Here is a 27,493-nt window from a genome sequence, read left to right on the forward strand (position 1 = left end):
CTCCAGAATCAAATAAAATTTGGGCAGGCAATTCGTTAACGAGAAAGGTACCTGAAGCGACATCAGCTTCATCTTTAGCAGCTTCCAGTGTCATCTGGAATGCTCTCGCCTTTGGCTTTGGCGGAATGTTGGGTCTAGCTGCCTCCTTCTTTTTCGGGCAGTCCCTCGACATATGACCCTCCTCACCACAACCATAGCAAACTTTCTTTGTGAGGGTACACTCATTGGCATAGTGCCCTGGCTTTCCACACTTGTAGCATGTGTTCGCCACCTCACATCTTCCATGATGCTTCTTCTTACATTTGTCGCACCATTTCGCTTCACCTCCACCTCCCCTCGAACCAGACTTCGAGAACTTGTTTTTCTTGTTGGACCCTGAAGTTCCATCGAACTTCCTCTTTTCTCCAACATCTATTCTTTCCAGACCCTTTTCCTTCTGCTGGGCCTCCACATTCTTAGCTGCACGAACAGCCGTTTTCAGAGTAGTTGCCATTTTGACTGTCGGACCAAAGTCAGCAGGCAGTCCGTTAGCAAACCTCTCAATCTTGGAGAGTTCCGTTGGCACTAGGTACGGAAACAACTTCATCTTCTCAGTAAATGCAGTAGCATAGTCATCTATGCTCATCTTCCCCTTCTTTAAGTTTTGAAACTCATTGTTCAGATCAATCAGATCTATCTCCGAACAATACTGCACCCTTAACTGTTCCAAGAACTCCTCCCATGACATTTTCAGGGCTTCTCCTCGTGGCATAGTATCTGCCAACAACTTCCACCAACTCAAGACCCCAGTCTTCAGTTGTCTAACCGCAAAGACGGTCTTCTGTTTGTTGCTACAGTCGCAACTTTCAAATACCATCTCCATTTCGGAGATCCAATCCATTATCTCAACAGGCTTTGGGCTCCCAGAAAGACTTGGCGGTTTGGCGCCCAAGAAATTCTTGTACATACGCCCATCCTTGTTGTTTCTCCTTTCCGGATCGTTCCTTCGTTCCTCTTGAGTCCCAACTTGACTCACCATGCGACTATTGTTCCCTTCCTCCGATTGCTCGGGAATCAATTCCGGTTCCTCAATAGGTATGACAAGTTCATCCCTATTATTATGCAACATTTGTCGCATCTCCTCCCTTTGTTCGGCTAGCATAGCCCGAATCATGGCTTGCACCGCAGCCATTGTTATTGGTTCTGGTGCTGCTGCTACAACAGGTATTTGCTCAATCACTGGCGGTTGATTCCTGTTTTCATCTGCGTTTCCAACGCCACTCCTTGTTCTCACCATTTTTTGATCTACACCGAATAATTTCACCTTATTACTCCAAACGATTACATGCTAGTTCTAATATCGTATACATACGCTTAGAATCCTAAACACATAAACCTTCAGATCCGGTTGGCAACAAACCGTAGATCCGAACAAATAATATCATATATGGCAACATATAACATTTAGCACATAAAAGCATTTTAGGCAACTTTCCTAAAATAAACTAGTGCTCGTGTCTAAAATCCAACAGACACACATCTCATCATTACATTTAGCATTCTAAGTTTAAGTCTAGAAATCCTACAAATTCCTAGTTCGCTTAAACTAATGCTCTGATACCAACTGTGACATCCCCAAAATCTCGGCCAGAAAAGACCGATTTTCATTTATGCTTTTAAATATTTTCAGAGTAAATCCTTTTGATTTGAAAGAGTTGCGGAATTTGTTCCCAAAACAAAACATGATAAAATAATATTTATCAAAGCATTTCATCAAGAGATGCATTTCATTATATAATCAAAACTCGGGATGTCATGTTCCGATACAGACCATAAAGCATAAACGATAAACATTACAAGTCATTCAACAAATATATACATATACAGACTTGTAAACAAAACAACAAGATGATCCATCCATCTTACGCCCTTGTGCCACTTCCTGTAATACAAATAAAACTGAGTGGGTCAGGCTTGGGAGCCTGGTGAGCATATAGGGTTTTCAACCCACAATAAATAAGTTATATTTAATTTCACCAACCAATCACTATCCCGATTACCCATTCCCGTTATCCTCACTTTACGTCCCTAAAACAACAACTATCTCAAGGGACCTAATCTAGGATTTTCATCGGGACGGACATCACTGCGAAGGGGTTTCCTCAACAATAGATATCCTAAAGGCAACCATGAGGGGGATAGAGTACACCGGTGAACACATCGTTCACAACACCTACAGGTTATGAACCTGCTAGTGTTCCACTGGACTGTCTAGAAAGAGTCCGTGGTCGTTATCCATACTCCGCTGAATAACTAGATCAACAACAACAACAACATCGAGGCCTCTCATCTGTTTATTACACACCAACTATCTACCCATGTTCTACCCAACATATTAGTAGATAAAAATATATATATTTTCATACGTAGTTTAAAGAAAACCTGTATAGCATGCTTTAATCAACACATATGTCACATAACAGATGAGGCACACACACATAACACATATCTCGTGAAGAAATAAGCAGATCTATAAGATAGAAGAGAGTGAATACTCATTCACACATAACACAACCAAATATATACACATATCACGTATTTTTATATAAAATACTTCGTATTATTGTATTAGAAGAAATAACTACACACTCACTTGATCAGAAGACGATCCGACAGCACTACGGCTTATAGAAGTAGTATTCCTCAGCAGATCTGGAAGATCTCCTCGAAAATCGAACTTCTCGCGGGCAGAGCTTCGACTCGGGAACCGCACTTTTCGGGATCTTCGGGATCTCGGGACTTGCCTCGGGGCTAGAGTATGATACCGGGACTTCGGGGTAGCTTCGGCACGAAAAACGATGCAAAAGACTAGAGAGAAGAGAAGAAAATGAACAAGAAATGAGGCTGTCTTCGGATCCTTTATATAGAGGCTGGAACCTCGGAGTACGCGGGGCGTACTGCGTTACGCGGGGCGTACTGCCCAAAACGTCATTGCTTACGTATCCGAAGTGCTCGAGTGCGAGTGTCGACATCCCTCGGAGTACGCTGGGCGTACTCGAGTACGCGGGGCGTACCTCGGATCAGATCGGTGACTCCTTCGGATAATGCTTCCGAATTTCCAATTAAATTTAAATACAAAATATTAAATAAACTTCGGAAATTCATATCTTCTTCATACGAACTCCGTTTTCGACGTTCTTTATATCCACGGAAAGGTGAGACCATGCTCTACGACTTTCGTTTAGACTCCGTCGGCTAATTTTGACTTTATTTTTTATTAATTATTTTTAATAGGCCGCGACAGAAACTTTCGTTATAAATTCATAACTTCTTCGTTTGACGTCCGTTCTCGCCTAACTTTTTATCGCTTTGATACCAACAACGAGACCTTCGATCCTCGTTTAGATTGCTTCGGCTAAAAACTGCTCGATCTCAAATCGAGTATTTCGGGCTGCACACCGCTAAGCCGGAACTTCGATAAATCATAACTTCCTCATACGAAGTCAGATTTGGGCGTTCTATATATATTCGGAAACCTCGTTCCGACTACTACAACATTAACCAAAGATATTAAGTTTATTTTTACACTTAAATTTTGACGCTTATTTTTATTCTTAATTAATCAAACCACATAATTAAGCAATTAAGCACAAAACACATAATACTCAAATAATACACTTTTATTATTTCAAAACGGGTTACAAAGGTTAACCTAGACTATTATATTGCTAAAAACGGCAAGCCCGGAAACACAGGCGTTACAGTTCTGTCGCGAAACTTCGACAGGTCATAACTTCTTCGTTATAACTCGGATTTCGGCGTTCTTTATATGCACGAAACCTTGTAACATATACTATAACTTAGTTAAGACTATTCATTATAAATAATCTTTCATCAAAAATTCATTTTTGACGCCTATCTTCTCTAAATTGACTAGCCCTGATCTACGGGCGTTACAGGATCCTATACTACGTTGATAAACTTCCCACTACTCATGTGAACCCAAGTGCAAAAATACCTCCACCTTTATCATTTTTCTGATGAAATACGCCTCAATCTCTTTTCAGCGGAGATTTGCTTCAATCGGTTTCCAAAGTCTATAGTTTTGAGTAGGGGAAGATGATTGCCAAACTCGATGGCTTCAGAATTAGATGGTTTCCATAAGTCAGTCCTCCAATTAGGTTTCCAACAGAGCAAAAAAGAAACAAAGCATCTTGTATTTTGTTACCGATGCTTAAATAAGGATTCTAGAATTCGATGCTTCAATCGAGTTTTAAAACTCGATGATTTCCAACGGAGGAATCATCTCTCTTAATACTTATTACAGATGCGTCTAGATTTGAGTGGTCAGAATCGCCTCAGGTGAAAACGTAACCATCGATGAAACGGTGGTGCTACTAAAAACCTCTGTTTACTTGTGTACTTTGGGTCTTCTCTAAAACATCTGATTTTACAAAATAAAATTTGGTTGACGGTGAAGAGGGAGGAGAGAGGAGGGAAGATATGCAGTTTGAGGTAAAGATGGAGGTGGTCGGAGAAGATGACCGAAGTTGGTGGTCGGATATGGTTTTCCGACGATTGGACACAACAAAGGGGAGGGAAATGGACGGAGAGGGGGATATAATAGGGTGGAGGTGGGCCCCATTTGCATTAGTCTTTATTATAAAATAAAAAATAACAATTAAAGATTAAAAACTAAATGAGAAAGGGTATAATTGTCTTTCTACCTTGAACAGGGACCAATGGCGTAACAAAACCAAAACATAGGGATGTTACGAGTTTAAAAAAATTGTTAGGGACCAAACAGACAAATTACCCCAAACCGTAAGGACTATCCTTGTAATTTACCCTATGATTTTCATTTAAGAAAAAGAAAAGGTTTATTCGAAAGAAGAAAAAAAGTTGACAAAACTTCAAAAATGGTCCCTATGGTTTCCGAAAATATCAAGTTTAGTCCCTAAGTTCAAAAAACCTCACGGATCGTCCATGTGGTTTCAAAACTTTTAACATTTGGTCCTTCCGGCTAACTACGTTACAATTTAGCCGTTAAGTCAGGGGCATTTTTGTCATTTCACTACACAGGGACCATTTATGAGGTTTTTAATTACTTTTTTTAAAAAAAATAAATATATATATAATATTTAATATGTAAGGGTCTCTCTCTCTCTCTCTCTCTCTCTCTCTCTCTCTCTCTCTCTCTCTCTCTCTCTCTCTCTCCTGTTGAAAGCGTGCATTTCCAGAACTACAATTCATGGAAGAAAAACCCCAAATTTGTTAACTGCCCTAATTCATATCATCGACTCCTATCCACCTCCAAATGTTCCTCCACATCGCCTTCACGTGAAAAATATCTCCATCCCACATCTGTAATACTTGTAATTATAACATCTCCATCTGAATAATCTTTTCTTCTATAAAAGGGCATGATATCAAGCTCGTCTCTATGACATCTCAACCAAACTCCAACACAAGTCGAAACAACTGAGCATAAAACAACAAGAAAAATCGATAAAAAGATGATTTCTCTGTTCATGCGAGCTTCAAGATGGTTTCATTTCGATTGGGCGTCTGAATTGTTGAGCATGACTTTGGTTTCCATTCCTGTATACACCACAACTCCTACTGCGCAGTTCGTGTTCTTGAGGACACATCCACAAAAAACGATGTTGGAAAGGCCAAGTGAGACGCTTGAATTCTATTGCTTTGAGGAATTTCACAAGGACGACACATACACTTTTCTGATTCCGATGTCATAGTGAGAGGGATTCCCCACATGGATTCTTGGAAATTGGAGGTGAATAGAGCATGTCTTTGGGGTCTATGAGTGCTTTTTTTTATGCGTGTTTGAGATTCTGGTGGTGGTAGGTGTCTTCTTTGAACGACGGAGGGCGGAGGGGGGAGGCGCGAGACTTCATTAGCGATGCAATTAAGCTTTCCTTCATCTTCTTTACGGAATTTGTTTCTTGCTCTATTGAAGAGAAACCCAGATCGGAGGTCATCAAGATTTGATAAACCAAACCCTAGAGATGGAAACTTGTTGGAACTTGGGTGATTTAAGAAACTACCAAAATGAAAACATAAAAAATTGTTGGGTTCTTGAGAGATACGTTGATGAAAGGAATCGAAAGAATCAAAGAATCTAAAGATTTGGGGTTTTTTTTGGGGGGTTCCAAATTAGGTTTCAATTCATCTGTGTTTTTTTGGTGTTCCAGATTAGGTTTTGATTTTTTTTTTAGTTCTAAAGATGGTTTTTAGATTTATGAGTTTGTTTCTTTTATGAGTGTGTGTGTGTGTGTTTGTGGGTTTTATAAGAATCGTACAAATTTGGAGTGTGGATGTATGTGTTCTTGGTGTTAGAGAGAGAGAGAGAGAGAGAGAGAGAGAGAGAGAGAGAGACCCTTGCATATTAAATATTATATATTTATTTATTTTTTAAAAAAAAGTAATTAAAAACCTCATAAATGGTCCCTGTGTAATGAAATGACAAAAATGCCCCTGACTTAACGGCTAAATTGTAACGGAGTTAGCCGGAAGGACCAAATGTTAAAAGTTTTGAAACCACAGGGACGATCCGTGAAGTTTTTTAAACTTAGGGACTAAACTTGATATTTTCGAAAACCACAGGGACCATTTTTGAAGTTTTGTCAAAAAAGTTTATACAGTTTATCGGTGCAATAAAGTCATAAAGTCATCGGCTGCAAGAAGAAAAAAGAATAAAAAAGCGATCGTGGTCATATGTATTATGTAAGAAACAGCTCAACCGAAGAAACGTCTGTCTACCACATCTTCACCGGCGTCGTCAATGGCTACTCAATCTGCTACTTCTGCTTCTTCCTCTTCCAACATTCAGCCGCCACCACCACAACCACCCAAGGAGTCGCTCGGCCGGCGTTACAAGTTCATCTGGCCTCTTCTTCTCGCTGTCAATTTTTCCATCGGAGGTACACTTCATAAATACCTTTATATGCCTTTACACTCATACGTATAATAATCTCAGGTTTAATTGTTCTCCCTCCTATTTTATCTTCTTTAAATGAACAGAAAACATATTTAGGTTTTTCTATTCGTGATGCTAAATCTGATTATTTGCGTATGTTTTCGACTATCGATTACAGATTAGATTTGTCAGTACCTTTTGGCTTTTGGTATGCGTTCGACTTTGTGTTTGAAATTAGCATCGATGATTTCTTTCGATTTAGGTTTCAAAATGAAAATTAGGGTCTCTAGGTTCTTATTTTGTGTGTTCGACCAGAAGAATAAAAGGTTTGATCGACTCAAAATTTAGTCGATGTCATCCAAAAAGGCATCAACAATGGCGTCGATGACAAGTTAATTATTCTCGCTTATGATATTTATGCATTTTATGGCAAAATCTGAGTAGACCTTTTATGAAGCTGAATGATTCCAACCCCTTAATAAAGTAAAAACTAGTTCATGTCATTTATTGTGTTTTATAGCTTACCTTTTCACAAGAACAACTAAAGAGGAGAAGACAGAGGGAGAGGCGCCTGCAACTGCGGTTACATCCACTGCCATATCAACCGCCTCCGTGCCTCCTCCTGCCGCCCCAAAGCCTGTGAAACCAATCCCCATTGATGAACAGATAGAGCTCTTTAAGTGGATATTGGAAGAGAAAAGAAAAGTGAAAACAAAAGATCCTCAAGAGAAAAAACGAATCGATGAAGAAAAAGCCATACTCAAACAATTCATCCGCTCAAAGTCCATCCCCACCTTGTAGACATATAATACACTTGGAATTGTACATTTTGTAATGTTGTATTTTGGTTTATCCCTTACATATTTGGTTGAATGTTTGTATAGAGGTGTGAAAATCAGATTGTTGTTACTGTTGTTTTCTTCATGAAGTAGGTCATGATGGATTTATATTATTGAATACAATGGAAAGAAGAATGATGGTGTGCTAGTTTTCATATTAAAACAACAAATAAAACTTGAGTTCAATTTTAGATACAAAAACACAAACTCCATAAAAATGAGTATTAAAACTATCCAAAAAAAATGATTACATTTTGTTGTCAATCATCTACTCCTGTGTTGAATATAAAACTTGGAAACGCTGTTGTCACATCCCTAACAAATGAAGAAAAAAAAAATCAACATAAACTTTCACAAAAAAACACCCCGAAAACAAACTAATTACAGAAATACCCTCTCGGCCTGAAAAGTGACAATGGTACCTTAAAGATGGAAGAGTCATGTTCTTCAAGAGTTGTGGTCGTCGAATAACAAAGTTTCTCCACTCATCTTTGTTGATTCTTCCATCCATGTCAGCATCCGCATCAGCAAAAGTCTGAGAACAAAAGCACACAAGTCAAAATCAAAGAATGTGGATCTAATAACAACAAGAAGAAGAAATAGTAGTTGATTCTGAGAAGTGAGAAGTCTTGCATTATCGATTATCTCTTCAAGAATTTCTTCTGAAAGAACCATTCCGGTTTCCTTTAAAGTGGCAACAATCATTTCTTTAACCTGATAAAACATAAGTTGTTAATGAGTATAGACTAGAAAAGAGATTTCCAAATGAAAAAGAGAATAATAACTTACTTCTTCTCTTTCTATGAACCCTGTTCGTCTTAAATCATATAATCTGAAGGCAACTGCAGAAAGGAAAACATGAGAAAAGGTAAAAAAAAAATGATCCACCTGGAAGTGGAAGTAGGTTGTCAAAACTTACAATCAATTTTTTGTTCCATTGGGGCATGAGGATGGAAGATGCTTAAGACATGGACAAACTCCTCAAATTCAATAACACCATTTTGCTTCTCATCAAATAGATCAAAAACCTGGATATAAGTAAGAACATGATATAAAGATTATTGAATCTTCAATCAAAAAATGTCATCAATTTTGTCTAATTGTGAAGTAAATTGTGAGTTTAAGTAAGAATTTACCCTGTTCAAGAAAAGATTCTCTCCACCAGCTGAATTGAGTAAAGCTAATTGGAGCTCCTCCTTTATGTAAAGAAACAATAAAAACGTAAGGTGTTATTGCCAGTTGGAGCTTCTCCATAATCGTGCAATTTCTGTAGCTTTATGTAAACTCAATTACTACCTACAATTGAAAATACTTAGGTTTTGATGCTTTTGAGGAATGTTGCAATCAGGTGTTTAGACGAAGTAATTGAGAAGAAATTTGGTGAAATCAAGTGAGAAGAATGAAGATATTTGAGGTATAACTGAAGGAGATAGGAATAGCAAATAGCAATTAGCATACCTTGTGTATGAGCCCATCGGTTATGATCGAATTGCTCAACCGATTGAACAATTCGCGCAATGCTTCCACTTCATTAACCGAAACTGTAACAATTTCCAGTATTAGAAAATCCGAAACTGATCATAACATTCAGAATTTAGTAAGAAAAATTAGGAAGGAAATGGAATACGAAAACAGACATGGAGAGTTACGAGCGAGACGAGTGACGTCGTCAAAAGTGTGACCAGGCTTAACCGGAGAGCTTCGTCGATCATCGAAACAAGACGCAAAGCCGTAGATCAGAATCTCAAGTACCACCGCACACGGTATCAACGCCGCACATACTTTTTCCCCCACAGTCAGCGAGCTCGATCTCTATTTCTCCTAATCCAGATTCACATTTTCAATCTCATACATATACGATAATGAATAATCTCCTCAGTCACAAAATAAACAGATAGAAAGCAAGTGAGTTCGGATGGAAGGCGACGATTTTTATATATATAAATATGCTCGTAAGAGGAAGAAAAGTACCGAGGTAGACGAGCTCGCCGCCGCTCCCATGGTTGCCGGAGAGATCTCAAACTTCTCAGATTTGATGTTGTAGTATGATGAGATCAAGGTTCGTATGAATATGCAAAATTCGAATCCAAATTCTATACTTCAAGTTTCTTTTGGTGATCTGTGGTTCAAATGCATTCGTAATATCAAGATTTCGTACACGCATTCATCACAACACGTAACATAAAAAAAAAAGCCCTAGAAATTACTGAATGAGGATGATGTGGACCGACCGCTGTGGCCAATGAAAATATAATTGATACATGTAAAACAAAAGAACTTTTAATTTTGTTTTACATATTAATTTTTTATTTTTCGTTTTGTTTTAATGAGAGTGCCACACCGCTCCTTAATCCTTATATTCATTTTCCATTTCATGTTATATATAACACTGTAACTAGTTCCATCCAAGTTCTCCTTATGTTGAAGCCTAATACGCAGTAGGGCTGACAATTCTCGATACGATACGCGATACGACCCGCGACACGACACGAAATAAATGAGTTTGGGTTGAAATTTTCAACCCGTCAACCCGTTTATTAAACGGGTCATATATGAGTTTCTCAAAAAATAAACGATGTCAACCCGTTTATATTCTTAATAAAAAAATTATTTTATTTTTAAATGTATTTATGTATCAAGTATTAATATTTAATAAGTATTACAAAAATATATCATTTATTCATAGACCATTTGACTGTTTTGACATTATGACTCGTGGTGAATGGTCTAATGTCATAAGTCGTAAGCTATAAGACTAAGTTTGTAACATGTTTCTATGAATGTTTTTAATTTTCATTTGGATGTTTAAGACTTAAATATGTAAAATTCGGACCCATGAACCCAAATCAGACCCACGAACCCGCCAACATGTGAACTCGTTTAAATAAATGGGTTGGTGGGTCATATATGCGTTTATTTTCCATACCCGCCAACCCGTGACCTGTATATTTAAACGGGTTGTGTTTGGGTTGACATATTTTGACACGCCAACCCGCCAACTCACGACACGCCAACCCGAACACGACACGATTTGCCATACCTAGTACGCAGGGTGTAGTAAAGAGGTACGCGAGACGTACTCCCATAAATCTTTTTGGGCCTCGGGTCATATTAGGTTTTGAGCCATGATTAGTTGGGTTAAGATTGGGGAGGGTAAAATGGTCTTTTACTCTTTATAAGTGATACATGTATTTTATTATTAATATTATTATTTGGGAGGGGGGGTTAATGTCACACCCCAAAACCATGAACGGCGGAAACGTTCTGGGGTGGAGGACGTCATGTACAGTATCACAACAATGAAAAGTAGTAAACAAGCAACAACATCATCCATTGCATTAATAATATAATTTTAATACAAGTGTGTTCTGTCAAATTATGATAACCACTAAAGTATAAATCAAAATGAAAGATGAGTCTTGAACGAGCTCCATCTTCTCTAAACCTTGCACCGGTACCTGTTTATCGTTGACCTGAGGATACAAATTACTTTGAAAGAGAGTATCAGCTTTAAAGCTGGTGAGATCATAAGTATTAATGTGTCTTAATTTGTAAAACTTGAAATGAAAGACATGAAAATGTTTGTAGAACAACTACAAATGTTTGAAAAACCCTAGAAATCCCTATGATTCCTACTATTATAAAAGAGAATCTTCTACCAAGACCCAACTGCTCTGAATGTAGCCTTCTACCAAGACCTAACTGTGCTACTATTATTATTATTATTATAAGAAATTGTATCCTTTGGTACTAGGATACTCAAATATAATTCACCTCATCGATTATGTGAATGAGTCACAAGATAAAGGTAATAATATAAATAACCTAAGTATTACCCTTTGGTACTAGGGTAACTAATAGTGTTAACTGAAGACATCTGTAGATGTACATTTACCTCTGTTGCTAACAGTTGGGTATAGGAATAGTTAGTCCCTTAAAGTATACCTATAATGGTATCAACCGTTGACATCCGTGGATGTGCTTTTACCTCTATAGCTAACAGAGATTTTAGGAATGGTTAATCCCGCAACGTATCCTTTGGTACTAGGATATTAAATCCAATCTATCTCGTCGATTATGTGATTGTATCAGAAGGTAAACATAAGAATGAGGATTATATAACATAATCTATACATATAAAATGTAATAATAACTCATCATATATTATCTATGTAAACGTACTCATGTAAATGTAATCATGTAAATGTACTCATGTAAATGTAATCATGTAAACATATCTATGTAATAGTGTAGTAATGTACTGTGTGTACTAGCTGTAATGTGTGTTCTCTCTCTATCTAGCAAGTATTGAATCATGAATGAACTGACTCATTGTATGATATCGTGTTCTAGTAATAGTTCTAGTATCTTCCTGAACTACCCCTATGGTAGCTTACTAGTAATGTAACTGGTACGTATGAACATGGATGTATACCCTTGCTACCCAAGGGTATTGAATGAACTAGAAGAACCTTTATGACTATATATGTACACATGATATATAACTAATATTTAAATGACCTTCGGACGGGTACTCGATATCCCACCAGACCACATCTCAAGCGCGAAAAGGAAATAGGGCGGGCAGGCCTTCCTAAGCCTTTTAAACATTGCTTATATAACTATAAATACGTAGACATGCAATTGATAATATGAAAGCATAAAATAAGTTTTGTAAAACCTTTGAACATGATTACTATCTAAGAAAAGATCGACTTGATGTCAATCTATAAAACGGGTTGAAAACATGTGTTTGATAAAACAGTTTAAGTATAAAGAAACATTTGTTTGAAACACAATTGTAAATGAGTTTGAAATGAAACATACAATTTAAAATGAACAATTTAATAAGGAGTTTTAAACATATAAAACGTTTATGAAAATCATGTGAAGAAAACTGTTTGGTAAAACAGCGAATGAGTAGTAAATCATTTGAATGCTGCTTATTAATCACATGTGATTGATATAATAACTACCATGATTCTACTTGTATCCCCCCCCCATAAAACATTTAAAAACATTTAACACATTGATTAAGGGGTATGAACTCACCTGCAGTGAGTGGTACGGATGAACTGAAGATGTAGGACTGCTAGGTGTCAAGTGAAGTCTCGAACACACTCTATGATCCTAGTTAACATATAATATCACATATATGTAACAAATTAGTCTATAAACAACTAATAAACAAAGTCAAGACACCCTAGGACATGCTAAACACCTTTAACAAGTGTTATTAGCCTCTGGGATTGCATCTAAGTGTTGTAGGGAAAAGCTATTGTGTGTAGGGTTCAAGAAAAACTCCTTAATGGAGTTCACGGCCCTAATGTCACTAACAAATGAGTTTATGGTCGTAAACTCATGAGTTTACGGCCGTAAGCTCATACTTACATGATCATTTGATGTTTGAGGCTCTATAAGACCCTAAGAAGCATTTCTACTTAATGGCAAGGTCTTTGGAAGAGTTTAGGGCATCCTATAACTCCTTTGAGGAGTTCACGGCCCTGGGACCAAACCCCTTGGATATTACGGCCGTAATCTCCCTTGGAAGGGTGTTTTTGGTGATTTCAAGTCCCTAATTCAACTAAGAACTAATCTAGGCTAGTGTCCAAGGCTTTAGGAGAGTTTAAAGCACACTTTGGCCTTTTGTTTGGAGTTCACGGTCCAAGAACTCCTTGGGCCGTGAACACCTTACTCTTGGTGTTCTAGGGGTGTTTTCTAGTCCTAAACACATTAGTGTACAAGTCTAAACTAGTTGCATTGCAAGAGGAAGGGACTAGGGCACTTTTTGCCCTTGAAAGAAGGGTTTACAGTCCAAGAACTTCTTGGGCCGTAAACTCTTAAATCTAGATGTTTCCTTGTGATTTCTTGATGCTAAGACACATAACAAGCCTTATATCACTCTTAGATAGAAGGACTTACAATTTGTAATGAAAAGCTGAAGATCCTTGAGAGAGAATTCGGCTTTTCTCTAGTTGGAAATGTAACAAATGAATAAATATGGCTCAGAATCCTATATATACTCCTGGGGTTTTTGGCATAAAATAATTTTATTCAGGCATTGAACTCTAATATCATAGAGTGTTGGAATAATTGAGTTGCACAATACCGTGGTGCATCCTCTCTCCTGATATCCCATCCGGTGTAAATCCTGAATACTCAAACTTATACTAAAAGTCTGAAAATTTACCGCAACTGTTCTAACTTCTATTGACTTGATATTGTTGTACCGAATGGAAATTTCGGGTTGTCACAGTTAACTTCCTTTTAGATTTTCTGATTTTATGAACGCAACGAATATTCAAAAATAACATAAGAAAACAAGAACAGATATAACTTAATCAACAAGAACATAAGAAAATATAGATTTGATAAACAACATCGACCTATAGATTGAGTATCGATGAAAACAAATCAAGACCTATTGATTTGAGTTCGAATCAACCTAGAAAAACGCAATCTAGAATTGACAAATGATGGGTAAGAAACTTAAACGAAACAAAGTTCTTTATTTCAATATTCAGCAAAACATATATCCCAAAAAGGTTCGACTAAGGGTTATTTATAGCCTTACAAGCTATTACAAAAATAAGGAAACTAATAAATAAAAGGAACCTGTTAAATAAAAAGGACATTATTAAATAAAAGCTAAAAATAACTCAAAGTGTATATAGACTCTAAATCCACGCAATCAACCATGCAAATCCATTATACCATTGGTCCGAAGTAGCTTTCACACCCAACAGCTTATACCAACCCACTGGAACGAACATGTTAATAAAAGCTCATCAGAACCAATAAAAGCCCAATGGGTTCCGAGATTCGCAACCTGTCATAATCTGAAGTAGCTCGCGTTTGCAACAGATAGCACTCTGAGACTCACATCGCACTTGGACCAATTGCGAGAATCGCAATCGCAACCAAATAGCTTTCGCATCCACCAGCCGTTCGCATCCAATAATACTCCTTGGTTCGCATCGCTTCTCATTCCAAGGTTGGCATCGAATAACCACTAGTGAATGTGAAGGATTGCGATCGATCGCATCCAGCGGGTTCCAATCTCAACGTGACATCCTTTCGCATATGAAACTACTTTCGCACTCATCAGCATGTTCACATCCGACATCCTTTTCGGACTCTAACTGTAACATCCCAAGTTCGGAAGCAAGAAGTTGGAGGGTGCAAAGTGTAAATTAGGAAAGGGACTCGACGAGTAGGTCTGCTTACTCGCCGAGTCGGAGCGGGAGTCTGTCGCGGTTTAAGTGGCCAACTCGCTGAGTCGGCGGCTTGGACTCGACGAGTTGGTGCTGAAGAAAGAAAACCCTAATCCCGAGGGTTGCACCCTATTTAAAGGACTTTATGTCCTTCTCCCATCCTTCTAATCCCCCTGAGAGTTCTAGAAACCCTAATTTTCGTGTGAGACTTCATTGTTGAGGAGATTGGAACTTGGAAGAGGAATTTGGTGGAAGGAGCTTGAGAAATTAGAGGCTAACATCAAGGGGCTTGGGTAGATCCGGGATCTACTTCAGTTGGAGCATATATTGGAGTTAATAATCTGTTGCTTGGGCTCTTTTGTATCTAGATCTTTTATCATTTGAGATTTGGGGCATTTTTGGTATGATTGAGAGCTAATTTCGAGTTAGAGGCTTAGATCTGAGGTTGCTACTCCATATCTAGACTTATGATAGCCTAGAATGTCATAAAGTTTCCGTCATTTAGTTGTTGGTAATGCCCCTTTGTCTAAAACCCAAGCCCTAGTGTGTTTTGGGTATATATCTCCTTGGTTTCACGTAAAGGTTGCAACTTTATGTGAGGGTTAGATTGTAGAAGGGTGGATTTATGGATTGGAGCCCCTGCATGGCTCGAAAAGCCTCTGAATGGATTGAGAACTGGAGAGACTCGGCGAGTCACATGGGTGTACTCGACGAGTTGTATGAACATGTGCAAGGACTCGGCGAGTTGGAAGAACAACTCGGCGAGTCTGTTGAAGATTGCCTTGGACTCGGCGAGTCAGGTCGCAGAACCCCAACCTCTCTGGTTAAAGCCTTGGATTAAGTGAGTCGGTCGCCGACTCAGTGAGCTGGACATGATGGGACTCAGAGATCGTTGGACTCAGCGAGTCTTGGGACAACTCGGCGAGTTAAGTTGTGTTATGAGAGTTTTATGGGAATGGGAACTCGGCGAGTCGACGGGTTGACTCAGCGAGTAGAATCAACCAGGAAGGTTGACTTTGACTGAGGACTTTGACTTTGACCAAGAGTTGACCAGTTTGACTTCCAAGGGTATTTTGGTAATTCTGGTATTTATGGAATTGGTTCTTTGGTAGTGTTCTGTGGTGAAGTTTGTGTTGATGGTGGGAGCAGCTTGGTCTTATCTCTTCAGTCGGCAATTGCAGATGAGTTATCCTCATTATATCGACAGGGTCTACGGCACCAAGGCCGGCCCTTTATCGGATGGAAATTCGGGTATTGTTTGTTATGTTATTGCTTTGCTAGATCTGCATCCTGGTATTTAAGATGATGTTATGTTAGTGACCTGTTTAAGGTCGGTACCCGGTATTTAGGGTAATGTTATGTTATTGACCTGTTTAAGGTCGGTACCCGGTATATAGAGTGATGTTATGCTAGTGACCAGTTAGGTCGGAATCCTGGTTAGGATGTTGATATGCTATGTGATCTGTTAGACTGTTTGTCTAGTTAAGGATTTGTTATGTGATTAATTGTTTTATGTGCACATGGTTGTTTGACGGGGGTTGGGTTGAGACGGGTCATACTTTGTGCTGTAGGCCAACATACCCAGGACGGACCGGATATTCCGAAGGACCAACTAGCGGTCCAGATAGACTAAAGGCCCCAAGAGGGCGGACCAGACGTGCCGAGGCTCGGAGAGTGGACCAGGCCGATTGAAGGCCCGGTGTGGGCGGACCAGTCATAGTGTAGACTCAGAGAGTGGACCAGGTGGATTAAAGACCCGGTGTGGGCAGACCAATCACACTGTAGAATCGATGTACATGGCTAGACTCGGAGGGTGGACCAAGTGGACTAAAGGCCCGGTGCGGGCGTACCAGTCACACAGTAGACCCGATGTGCATGGCTGTTCTACTTGTGATATGTTATGAGTATGTTTATGTGTGGTTGGTATTTTTGGGGGTAACTCACTAAGCTTTCGGGCTTACAGTTCAGTGTATTGTTTCAGGTACTTCAGGAGATCGTGGCAAGGTGAAGGTGTGATCGTACCGCTCCTCATGTTTTACGATTTATGTGATATGGTTCTGGGAGATACTCTTTAAACTATTTTGAAAACAAGATGTATGAACTTAATGGTTTTTGAATGAGAAAAAATGTTTTAATTTGGATCGATTTTTATGGGTTTTACAATAACCATCGCATTCAAAACCTGACTTAGAAATTAAGCGGATGCCTATCGCATTCGCATCATACCCTCCTCCTTCGAAAGGAAGTGTCCTTAATTTAGGAAGGACCTCATAAAAATATTTTTCCATATGAACCTTCCATACGATCCTCCTAAGCTGGTCTCTTCTTTCAAATGAAAGATATCTCAAATCATATCCTTTCTTAAAATTAGTTTTAACATTATCAATCAATTCTTCTTTCTTTAAACTAACCATTTGCTTAGACTTAGCAACTCTCATGACATCAATCTCAATTTCTAATCGAACATTAAGGGCAACAAGTAATGTATAACGATGTGAAAGTGCTTCGGCATTACATTGCCTTTACCAACCTTAAGCACCTCAAAGACGCTTCAACGTCTTCTCTCCACACAATGATACCCTTTAAACAACTAGTGATTAGACTGCTTATTGTGTTGAACCTTTTATACTCCAAGGGCTCGTCCAGAACTTGATTGCTCCAAGTTGGACCTGATCAATCAACACTTCGACCTTCGCAATCACATACATCAAGAACATAAACGAATATTTCTCCTTATTGCCATAGAGTTTAAAATACTAAGCTTTACTTCGACTATATACCAAAATATTGTCCAAATATTTCATCACAAACCTGTTCAAAAATAATTTTAACACTTGTGAAAATCACTAACAATAGACATAAACATTTACGTGAGATCTGGTGTTGTACAAAAGGGTTATCCCATGATCAGTGTTCTTGAACATGAAAAGAGAAAATAATTGCAACATATGAACAGTAACCACACATTTTCCATTCACTTCAAGCAAATTCATATTTAACCAATCACAATGATAATGAGTTCCTTTGGATCGCAACAATGCAACTGTTCCAATCGCATCAACACAACTGATACGATCACAATGATGCCACCAATCGCAACGATACCACCATTCACAATGTGGCTTCTTCTCTGATCGTAACGATGTGAAATTTTTCTCCAATAAATCTCCTCCATGTATACTTGTTCTTCTTCAAACGACTCAAAGAGCTTGCCAATCGTGCCTTCCATTTGTGGATCGAAAACAACTTTCTTACACTCCCATTAGGACCTTGCAATAATTTAAAGGATTAACAGTAGGCATTCGAAAGAATGGATCATGGTTTTGTTTTCGAAAAGTGATGACCAACACGCCCCATCTTCATGGCTTACCAACTTAAAACTGTAACGCCCGAGAGTTAGGCTAAATGTTAAGGGGATAATAATAAAAAATATTTGTTTTATCAAATAATTAAAATCCTCAAATAGGATAAACTTTCTTCGTATGCGTATGCGTTACAGGTTATATAAATAATTATTTATTATATATGTGTTATGTGGACAAATATTATGAGTATGTAATATTTGTATAAATCTTGTTATAAACTTATTGAAAAGTGATAAAATAACATTTTTAAATAGAAGATTATCTAGGATAAATAGTTTTAACAAAAATTGCAACGATTGTAAAATCTCAAACTATATAAGAAGTATTTGTCTAAATACATTTAAGGGTGAACCCAAGTAGTGAAACGATAATTTTTTCGTTATACCCGCTTTTTGATAATAATTGACAGAGTACTTTTTACAACGTTAGTTATTGATTATAAATTTGGATAATATTTTATTAAAGCATACTTATACGTAAATAGATAGACGAATATGATTTGATATAAAAGAAGTTTATAAAAGCTTTAAAAGAGTTTTCAACAAGTTTTGAGTATAAGAAATCCTTTTGGATGTTGTTTTCACATGTAAATGGTTAACACAATTTCATTGTGTTCTACTTGTATCCCCCCTAAAAGCATTTAAGAAGCATTTAAAAGTATATTTGTAGGGGTATGAACTCACCTATAGTGAGTGATTCGAATGAAAGATTGATATAGGATGCTAAGTATGCCAAGTGAAGTCTCGATCACAAACGGATCCTATTAAGCATATAATAACACATATATGTATACAATTAGTGTATATAACAACTAACATGTAAGGGGAAACCACCTTAGGAACTAGGAAACACTTTCAATGAAGTGTTAGAATCACAAATGATTGATTGAAGGGTGTTCACAGCCTTAGAAGGGTTCATGACCATAGAACACATGATGTGTTCACGGCCGAAGCTTGATCTTATGAAGGGTTCATGGTCCTATCATGCATCTATGAAGGATTCACGGCCCTATGAAGGGTTCACGGTCGTGAACTCTTGAAGATCTTGCAAATAAGTGTGGTAATCTAGGGTGGAATCAAGTGTTTCTAATGGACAACAAGAATATGGATGAGATACTTACTTTTTGGAAGCCTTTAGAAGTGTTCACGGTTGAAGATAGTTGAGAGAGAAAGGGGTGTGTTCATGGCTAGAGTTGAAAAAGTGAAGAAAAATGAGCCAACATCATATATATGGGAGTTGTTCACAGCCAAGGATGGGTTCACGACCGTGAACTCCTTTTTTATGGTGTTTCCGGCTCGATTGCAACTCTAAGAACTCAAGCTAACACTTCCTAACACACAATTCTTGAGTGTACTAGGCTTAGAAACTCTCAAAAAAACCCTTAACAAGGCAAAAAGGTAACATAAACAAGTCTGACTTTTGATTGTATTGATTGACTTTACAAGATAGAGATTTCGGGTTGTCACAAAACCCTCCAAGGTCTTACACCCAAGTGCCTCGGGAAACCCCCAAGGTCTTTCATGCAAGCACCACAAATACAACTAGCATACCACATAACAAATAATCAAATAACACATCACATAGCAATAATGGGTCGGTCTTGGTGCCTTCGACCCATTGGTATGGTGAGGAGACTCACCTCTCAAGAAGTGTTGAACTGATATGATCAAATCCCGACTCACAGCTCCAAACTCAACTGCCTACAATCACCATGTGGCTAACTTCATCAAATACCAAATGACCAAAATACCCTCAAGAGTCAAACTTGGTCAAAGCCAAAGTCAACGGTCAAGGTCAACAATCCATGTTGACCCAACTCGTCGAGTACAACTTACTGAATCGTCGAGTTCTTTCAGAACTCAGAAACCATGAAAACTCGAGTCAACTCACCAAGTTGCTAAGCAACTTGTCGAGTCCACGTAGTGTCCAAAAGATCGGGAAAACCTAACCAACTCGCCGAGTCCATGTAGTGTCCAGAAGATAGGGTAAAAACCTTGAAAATTAGGGTTTTCCTATCCAGCACCTACTCGTCGAGTTGGGCCTTCTAACTCGTCGAGTAGACCCTTTATCCCTCGTCTATAATGATTACTACTCGACGAGTTGGAGCTCCCAACTCGCCGAGTCCCAGTCTAAAACCCTAAATATTAGAGAAATAAATAATACATGAAACAAGCGTTATAGGGGGAGTAACTTCCTTTTACATTTTCTGGTTTTATGAACGTAACGAATAGGGGTGTGTATGAGGCGGTTTGATTCGATTATTAGTTAAAACCGAACCATAACCATTATGATTGGTTAATATATTTTTATAGCCATTGGGTATGGTTAATGGTTTTTTCAGTTAACAATTTTTGTTAATGGTTAATAATGGGTAACCATAATGTTCAAAATAATATAAATGGCAAGAGTATATTGACATAAAAATGAAAAAAAGTATATAAAATAGTCTTTGGCTTCAATGTTTGTAACCTAGCTTATAGTAATAGAATAAAATGTGTACATTTGATACTTAGAGTGAGATAACACATAGTCACATTCAAAATAAAAAACATTCATTAAAAATATAAAACATTAAAAAAATTGACATTACTAATTTCATATATTGGAGTATTAACATTAAAAGAGCCAAACATTCATATTATGTGTTATCTGGATAAACAGAACAATCACTCATATACATTTAATGTGATTAAGTCAAAAAATAGTAAATAAAAAAAGCCAAAAAAGTTCAAAAAATTCATTCTTAATATATCACAGAGTCAAGAAGAACCAAAAACTTAACTTACCTAGAAGTCTTGATTATAAAGTCAAAAAATTCTTCGAATATGACTATAAAGTCAACACATTCTTCGATTAGGATTATGAGTGTGAAAATTAAACTAATTATGAATAGTGTTTACAAATTATAGAATTTGCCGATTACGAATTACAATATTAATCAATAATCTAACTCAATGCATGATTGGAAGATTGTGTGTGTTTGCATGATCAACCTTTACCTTTGATGGTTTGATTGCTCGTTCGTCTCCTGATAAGTGAGGATTAATCGATTATAAATGATTCTTCAATAAGTTTGACAATATTATTTTATATATAACCTATGATTTTTATATATCTGTATATCTTATCTTATTAAAATATAAAGTTAGCGGTTCGATTAATATTGGTTCGGTTAACCTATAAAACCATAACCGAACAGTTAGTTATCGGTTAACAAAAATTAGAAACCGAACCAACGGTTTTTAAAATGGTTCGGTTATATTGATTAATTTGGTTTTGGTTCGGTTTTATGGTTATTAGGCTCGCCCCTAGCAACGAATATTCAAAAAATAACATAAGTAAACAAGAACAAAGATAACTTAATCGACAAAAAAAGATAGATTTGATAAACAATATAAACCTATAGATTAAGTATCGATGAAAACAAATCGAGACCTATTTGTTTGAGTTCGAATCAACCTAGAAAACCCAATCTAGAATTGACAAAGGACGGGTAAGCAACTTAAAAGAAACAAAGTTCTTTATTTCAGTATTCAACAAAACATATATCCCGAAAAAGGTTTGGCTAAGGGCTATCTATATCCTTACAAGCTATTACAAAAATAAGGAAACTAATAAATAAAAGGAACCTATTAAATAAAATGGAAATTATTAAATAAAGTCTAAAAATAACTCAAAGTGTCTATAGAATCTTCCAACTCTAAATCCACGCAATCAACCATGTAAATCCATTCTACCATTGGTCCCAAGTAGCTTTCACACCCAACAACTTATACCAACCCATCAGAACTCACATGTCAATAAAAGCCCAATGGGTTCCGAGATTCGCAACCTGTCATAATCTGAAGTAGCTCGTGTTCGCAACTGATAGCACTCCGAGACTCGCATCACACTTGGACCCATTGCGAGAATCGCATCCAAGTACGAGATTCTCAATTGCAACCAAATAACTTTCGCATCCACCCATCGTTCGCATCCAATAATACTCCTTGGTTCGCATCGCTTCTTATTATGAGGTTCGCATCGAATAACCACTGGTGACTGTGAAGGATTACGATCGATCACATCTAGCCGGTTCTAATCTCAACGTGGCCTCCTTTTGTATACGAAACTGCTTTCACACTCATAAGCCTATTCCCACCCGACATACTTTTCGGACTCCAACCATTCGTATTCATAACAAGGCTTAGAACTTAAGCGACTACCTATCGCATTTGCATCATCCCCTCCCCTTTCAAAAGGAATTGTCCTCAATTCAGCAAGGGCTTCATAAAAATATTTTTCCATATGAACCTTACATACAATCCTCCCAAGCTAGTCTCTTCTTTTAAATGAAAGATATCTTAAATCATTGCCTTTCTTAAAATCAGTTTTAACATTATCAATCAATTCTTCTTTCTAACTAACCATTCGCTTGGACTTAGAAGTTCTCATGAAATCAATCTCAATTTCTAATCGAACATTAAGGGAAACAAGTAATGTATAATGATGTTAAAGTGCTTTGGCCATCACATTTCCTTTACCAAATTTAAGCACCTCAAGACTGTTGAACATCTTCTCTCCACACAATGATACCCTTTAAACAACTAGGGATTTGTCTAGTTATTATGTTGAAACCTTTTATACTCCAAGGGCTCGTCCAGAACTTGATTGCTCCAAGTTGGACCTGATCAATCAACACTTCCACCTTCGCAACGACACACGTTAAGAACATAAATGGATATTTCTCCTTCTTGCCATATATTTTCAAATACTCATCTTCACTTCGACTATATACCAAAATATCATCCAAATATTTCATCACAAACCTATTCAAATTTAATTTTAACACTTGTGAAAATCACCAACAATAGACATAAGCATTCTCGTGAGATCTGGTGTTTTACAAAAGGATTATCCCATAATCAATGTTCTTGAAATTGAAAGGAGAAAAGAATTGCAACGTATGAACATTAACCACACATTTTCCATTCACTCCAAGCAACTTCATATTTAACCAATCGCAATGATAGTGAGTTCTTTTAGATCGTAACAATGCAATTGTTCAAACCGCATCAACATAACATAACTGATCCGATTGTAACGATGCCACCAATCACAATTAGGGCTGATTTTGGTTATGTTTAGTGTGATGAGTCATGGTGTCAACAAATTGAGTGTGTGATTTTTTTATCATCAGATTGAGGTGAGTCTCCTCACTGTACTTGTAGGTCGAAGGCACTAATGCCGACCCACTGAATTATGTTGTAGGATAGTAGATGTCTTCGTGACACTTACTGATATGCTTGTATGTGCTTGTTGTCTTCGTGACTCTTGCTAGTATGACTGTATGCTTAGTAAGGGTGACATAGACCCGTATCGGTTAAAAGATACCTAAGGATTCAAAAGGGACTCGGGGAGTCGGAAGAGCCTCATGGATTCGAAAAGGACTCAACATGTTGGAAGGGACTCACGGGTGAAATAGACCCATTACATTTTTAGATTGATATTATATGTATGTGTGATGTTTATGGATGATATGTGGTATTTTGGGGAAATCATTAAGCTCTGTTCTTACCGTTTATATTTAAATGTTTTTCAGGTACTTCCGGATCAAAAGGGAAGACTCTAACATGATCGCATCGCATCAACCCGTGTTTAGTATTTATGATTTTGGGATTGTACTCTGATAACTATTTTTCCACAATGTTATACTTTTGATGGTTTTGGTTGACTTAAAATTAAAAATTTTTATCTAGTATTTTTTGGATGTTACATATTGTGTCTTCAAAAGGTAGGGACGCCCTAAGACCCAGGTGGCAGAGTGTTTTGGGTTGGGTCCAAATGGGCCACATCAGCTCCCTGCAAAAAACGAGGTGACCATAACACGTTGTCTTATGGTCTTACGGGTGGTAATGTGTTGGTTGTTTTGTTTTCGGGTTCAATATTTAATTAAATAAGTTAAAAATCCCAATTCAACCCAACTTGATTAACTAAATGCTCGAATCGTGTGATTATCAATTACTGACATTGGTAAGCAAACGATTCCCCTATTTCCAGTTGATTTTATTCAACGATTGACCGAATGAAAATATTAATAAATAATAAATTGTATGAACTTAGATCAAAATGCCCAATGTGATTGAAATTAAGTTGACTTGTTTGTTTTTTTAAGTTATTCATCAAAATGACCATAAATGTTAGACTCATATACCTAGATAACGACATAATGTCCATTTACCCAAAAACGACCATTATCCATGCGGACTAGTGATATAATCGTTCTCAAGTTTTAGCTTCATATTTATGGGAAAATGACTTAGGAGGGTAACTACCTCTTACTTGTGTTCACATATTGGCAACTTCTTCTTTTTTGTACATAATAAAGCAACTAACTTGTTTTAACTGTTTAAATTACACCAATATTACCGGCTAATACCTGTTTGAACCGGTAACTCAAAGGGAAAATGACTTCGGAGGGTAACTACCTCTTATCCGTGTTCACATATTGACAACTTCTTATTTTTTGTACATAAGAAAGCAACTAACTTGTTTTAACTGTGTAACATCTCAAAAATCATGACCAAAATTTTCGTTTTTAATTTAATACTAAAACCATAATTGTCAAACCATTAATTTAATACTCCAGCATCGGGCCCTGCCCGACATTAGGCCCCGCCTGGCATAGAGCCCCGCTCGGTATACAGATCTGTCTCTCTTAGGCCCCGCCTGCTAAACACATACAATCATATAACATGCTAACACATAAAGAAACATACTTTACTGTATCCTAGTCCTAAGAAACATACTCTGCTAATAATGAGATACAGAACATCGTCCGTACTCAACTGGTGATGAGATACGGGACCTCACCCACACTCACCTCCATACCAGGAACATACAAGTATCACACACACAACAAGTATAATCTAACATGCAAACATTCCTCGGACACCCGCCCGACATCGGACCTTGGTCTGGAATAACATACTAGCATACAATGCCTAGGGCTAACCGCCGAGTCTTCCTACTCATAGACTACATGAGCTGGCATTGTGGCCTTAGACCCATTCACACAGTGAGGAGACTCACCTTGCACTGCTGAATCCCTGGCTGGAACTAGCTGAGTACGGACGAAGTTTTGTATCTCATTATTAGCAGAGTATGTTTCTTAGGACAGGGATACAGTAGAGTATGTTTCTTTATGTGGTAGCATGTTATATGATTATATGTGTTTAGCGGGCGGGGCCCGGAGACAGGCGGGGCCTAAGAGAGACAGATCTGTATACCGAGCGGGGCTCAATGCCAGACAGGGCCCGATGCCGGAGTATTAAATTAATGGTTTGACAATTATGGTTTTAGTATTAAATTAAAAATGAAATTTTTGGTCATGATTTTTGGGATGTTACACAGTTAAAACAAGTTAGTTGCTTTCTTATGTACAAAAAATAAGAAGTTGCCAATATGTGAACACGGATAAGAGGTAGTTACCCTCCGAAGTCATTTTCCCTTTGAGTTACCGATTCAAACAGGTATTAGCCGGTAATATTGGTGTAATTTAAACGGTTAAAACAAGTTAGTTGCTTTATTATGTACAAAAAAGAAGAAGTTGCCAATATGTGAACACGGATAAAAGGTAGTTACCCTCTTAAGTCATTTTCCCCACATTTCTCGTGCATGCATTTTATTATTTTTGAAACTACTTTACATTCGGTCGGTACATAAAGTACTCATGAATGAGCTAGATAAGAACTCACGAGCTGCATATGGTTTTGTATATATAGTAACATTGAGGACGAGCAAGAATAATCACTGCAATATAAACAAACCAGAGACCGAATCGACCGTCTAGCTGGTTCGATGGTTTTACTGGTTCAACTGGTCTCATAAACCGAAAAAAACCGGATGATGTCATAATTATATTATTATTAATTTTAATTATATAAAAAAATACAAAAAATAAAAAAATAAATATTTTTAAAGTTCCCGGTTTTACCGGGCCAATTTTTACCGGTTCACATGAATACCGATTTTTTAGCCTTTAAGAACTGGATCCTGGACCGGTTCCCAGCAGGGACGGACCCAGGATTCTGTAGTAGGTTTTGCCGGTCCGTAACAGGTGTTGTCGATCCATAGTAGGTGTTGCTGGTGACACATTTTATAGTAGAAAAAAGAAAAAAAATCGAAAATTTTGCACTACGTCGGGAAAAAATAGGTGTTGCCGGTGCCACCGTTGGCACCATACTAGATCCGTCCTTGGTTCCCAGTTGAACCGGTCAAACGGTCTGGTTTTCAAAACATGGGTAAAAACTTTATTAAAAGATTTATGTTGAAGAATAGAATGACAATAGAGAAGAAGATGATGATCTAACATCTATCATTGATTATACATTTATATGCAAGTAAGTGACAAATGATCTTCGATTTTACATTTTTTTCTCTTTTGCTGAATCACTAATTATCTTATGTGTTCGGTATTGTCCTAGTGAATTAACATGCACCACAGGCTTGCGTCACCGATTGAGAGGATTGTCAATGACTACGTGTTTGCCTCTTTAGATGAGATTACGTTAACACCGAAAACAATTGTGTAGAATAATCCATGCTTTCTTGATGTTTAGTATATAATATTTCAGGCACCTTCTATATATGTAAATTAAAAGGCTTATAAATAAAAAACTTATTTTATGTCCATAATATAAAAGTTTTTTTAATTTTTTTTTTGTAGGGATCCTATATAAATTGTTTGTCTACAGTTGATTGAAAAGATATTAGACTCACTAAATCATTGAAAAAACTTATGACAAGAGGTTATTAATTAACAAGCTCCATAAAGACTTAGTTATAAAAAAGCTTGCTTTTTGGATGATAAAAACGGTTGCAAAACTAGTCGACTTAAGAAAAAAAATAAGCACTTTTTACAAAAAGGAGTCGATTAACTTAGTTCTAAAAAAGCTCATCTATTAGTTTTTTAAAATTTCATTTTCAAATTTTGTGAGCTTTTTGGATGATAAAAACGTAGGCCTGGTAATGGAACGGGTTTTGACCCTGATCCGATCCAAACCCTTAACAATAATATGGGTTTGGAGCATAGTTTTGATCCGTTTACCCGTTAACGACCCATACCCGCTAACCCTTTTATTAAAAGGGTCGGGTATGGATCATTACCGATCCGCTCCG

At 37.4% G+C, this 27,493-nt stretch overlaps 2 protein-coding genes across 2 annotated transcripts; one reads left to right on the plus strand and one right to left on the minus strand.

Moving 5' to 3' along the window:
• The first annotated feature begins 6,664 nt into the window (after window positions 1-6,664).
• LOC145102901 (uncharacterized) lies at window positions 6,665-7,903 on the plus strand. Its single transcript, XM_079040413.1, has 2 exons — window positions 6,665-6,920; window positions 7,437-7,903. The coding sequence occupies exons 1-2, from the start codon at window positions 6,782-6,784 to the stop codon at window positions 7,715-7,717; spliced, it is 420 nt and encodes a 139-aa protein (XP_078896539.1). The 5' UTR covers window positions 6,665-6,781; the 3' UTR covers window positions 7,718-7,903.
• Window positions 7,881-9,977, minus strand: LOC145102900 (calcineurin B-like protein 10). The gene is made up of 9 exons (XM_079040412.1): window positions 9,727-9,977; window positions 9,393-9,567; window positions 9,214-9,296; window positions 8,892-8,951; window positions 8,675-8,783; window positions 8,545-8,597; window positions 8,389-8,469; window positions 8,178-8,290; window positions 7,881-8,070 (listed from the first exon to the last, which is right to left on the minus strand). The coding sequence occupies exons 1-9, from the start codon at window positions 9,754-9,756 to the stop codon at window positions 8,016-8,018; spliced, it is 759 nt and encodes a 252-aa protein (XP_078896538.1). The 5' UTR covers window positions 9,757-9,977; the 3' UTR covers window positions 7,881-8,015.
• Window positions 9,978-27,493: the final 17,516 nt, after the last annotated feature.

This window comes from Lactuca serriola, chromosome 4 (assembly GCF_051521515.1).
Source record: "Lactuca serriola cultivar US96UC23 chromosome 4, Lser_US96UC23_V15, whole genome shotgun sequence".
Lineage (NCBI taxonomy): Eukaryota > Viridiplantae > Streptophyta > Magnoliopsida > Asterales > Asteraceae > Lactuca > Lactuca serriola.

Bases quoted from the DNA above. Each gene is read 5' to 3' on its own strand.
- LOC145102900 (XM_079040412.1), bottom strand. From the start codon at position 9,756: ATGGGAGCGGCGGCGAGCTCGTCTACCTCG. The intron at 8,784-8,891 runs GTAAATTCTTAC...ACTTATATCCAG, and splicing joins AGAATCTTTTCTTGAACAGG to GTTTTTGATCTATTTGATGA. The intron at 8,598-8,674 runs GTAAGTTTTGAC...TCCTTTCTGCAG, and splicing joins AATGGAACAAAAAATTGATT to TTGCCTTCAGATTATATGAT.
- LOC145102901 (XM_079040413.1), top strand. From the start codon at position 6,782: ATGGCTACTCAATCTGCTACTTCTGCTTCTTCCTCTTCCAACATTCAG. The intron at 6,921-7,436 runs GTACACTTCATA...TGTGTTTTATAG, and splicing joins TGTCAATTTTTCCATCGGAG to CTTACCTTTTCACAAGAACA.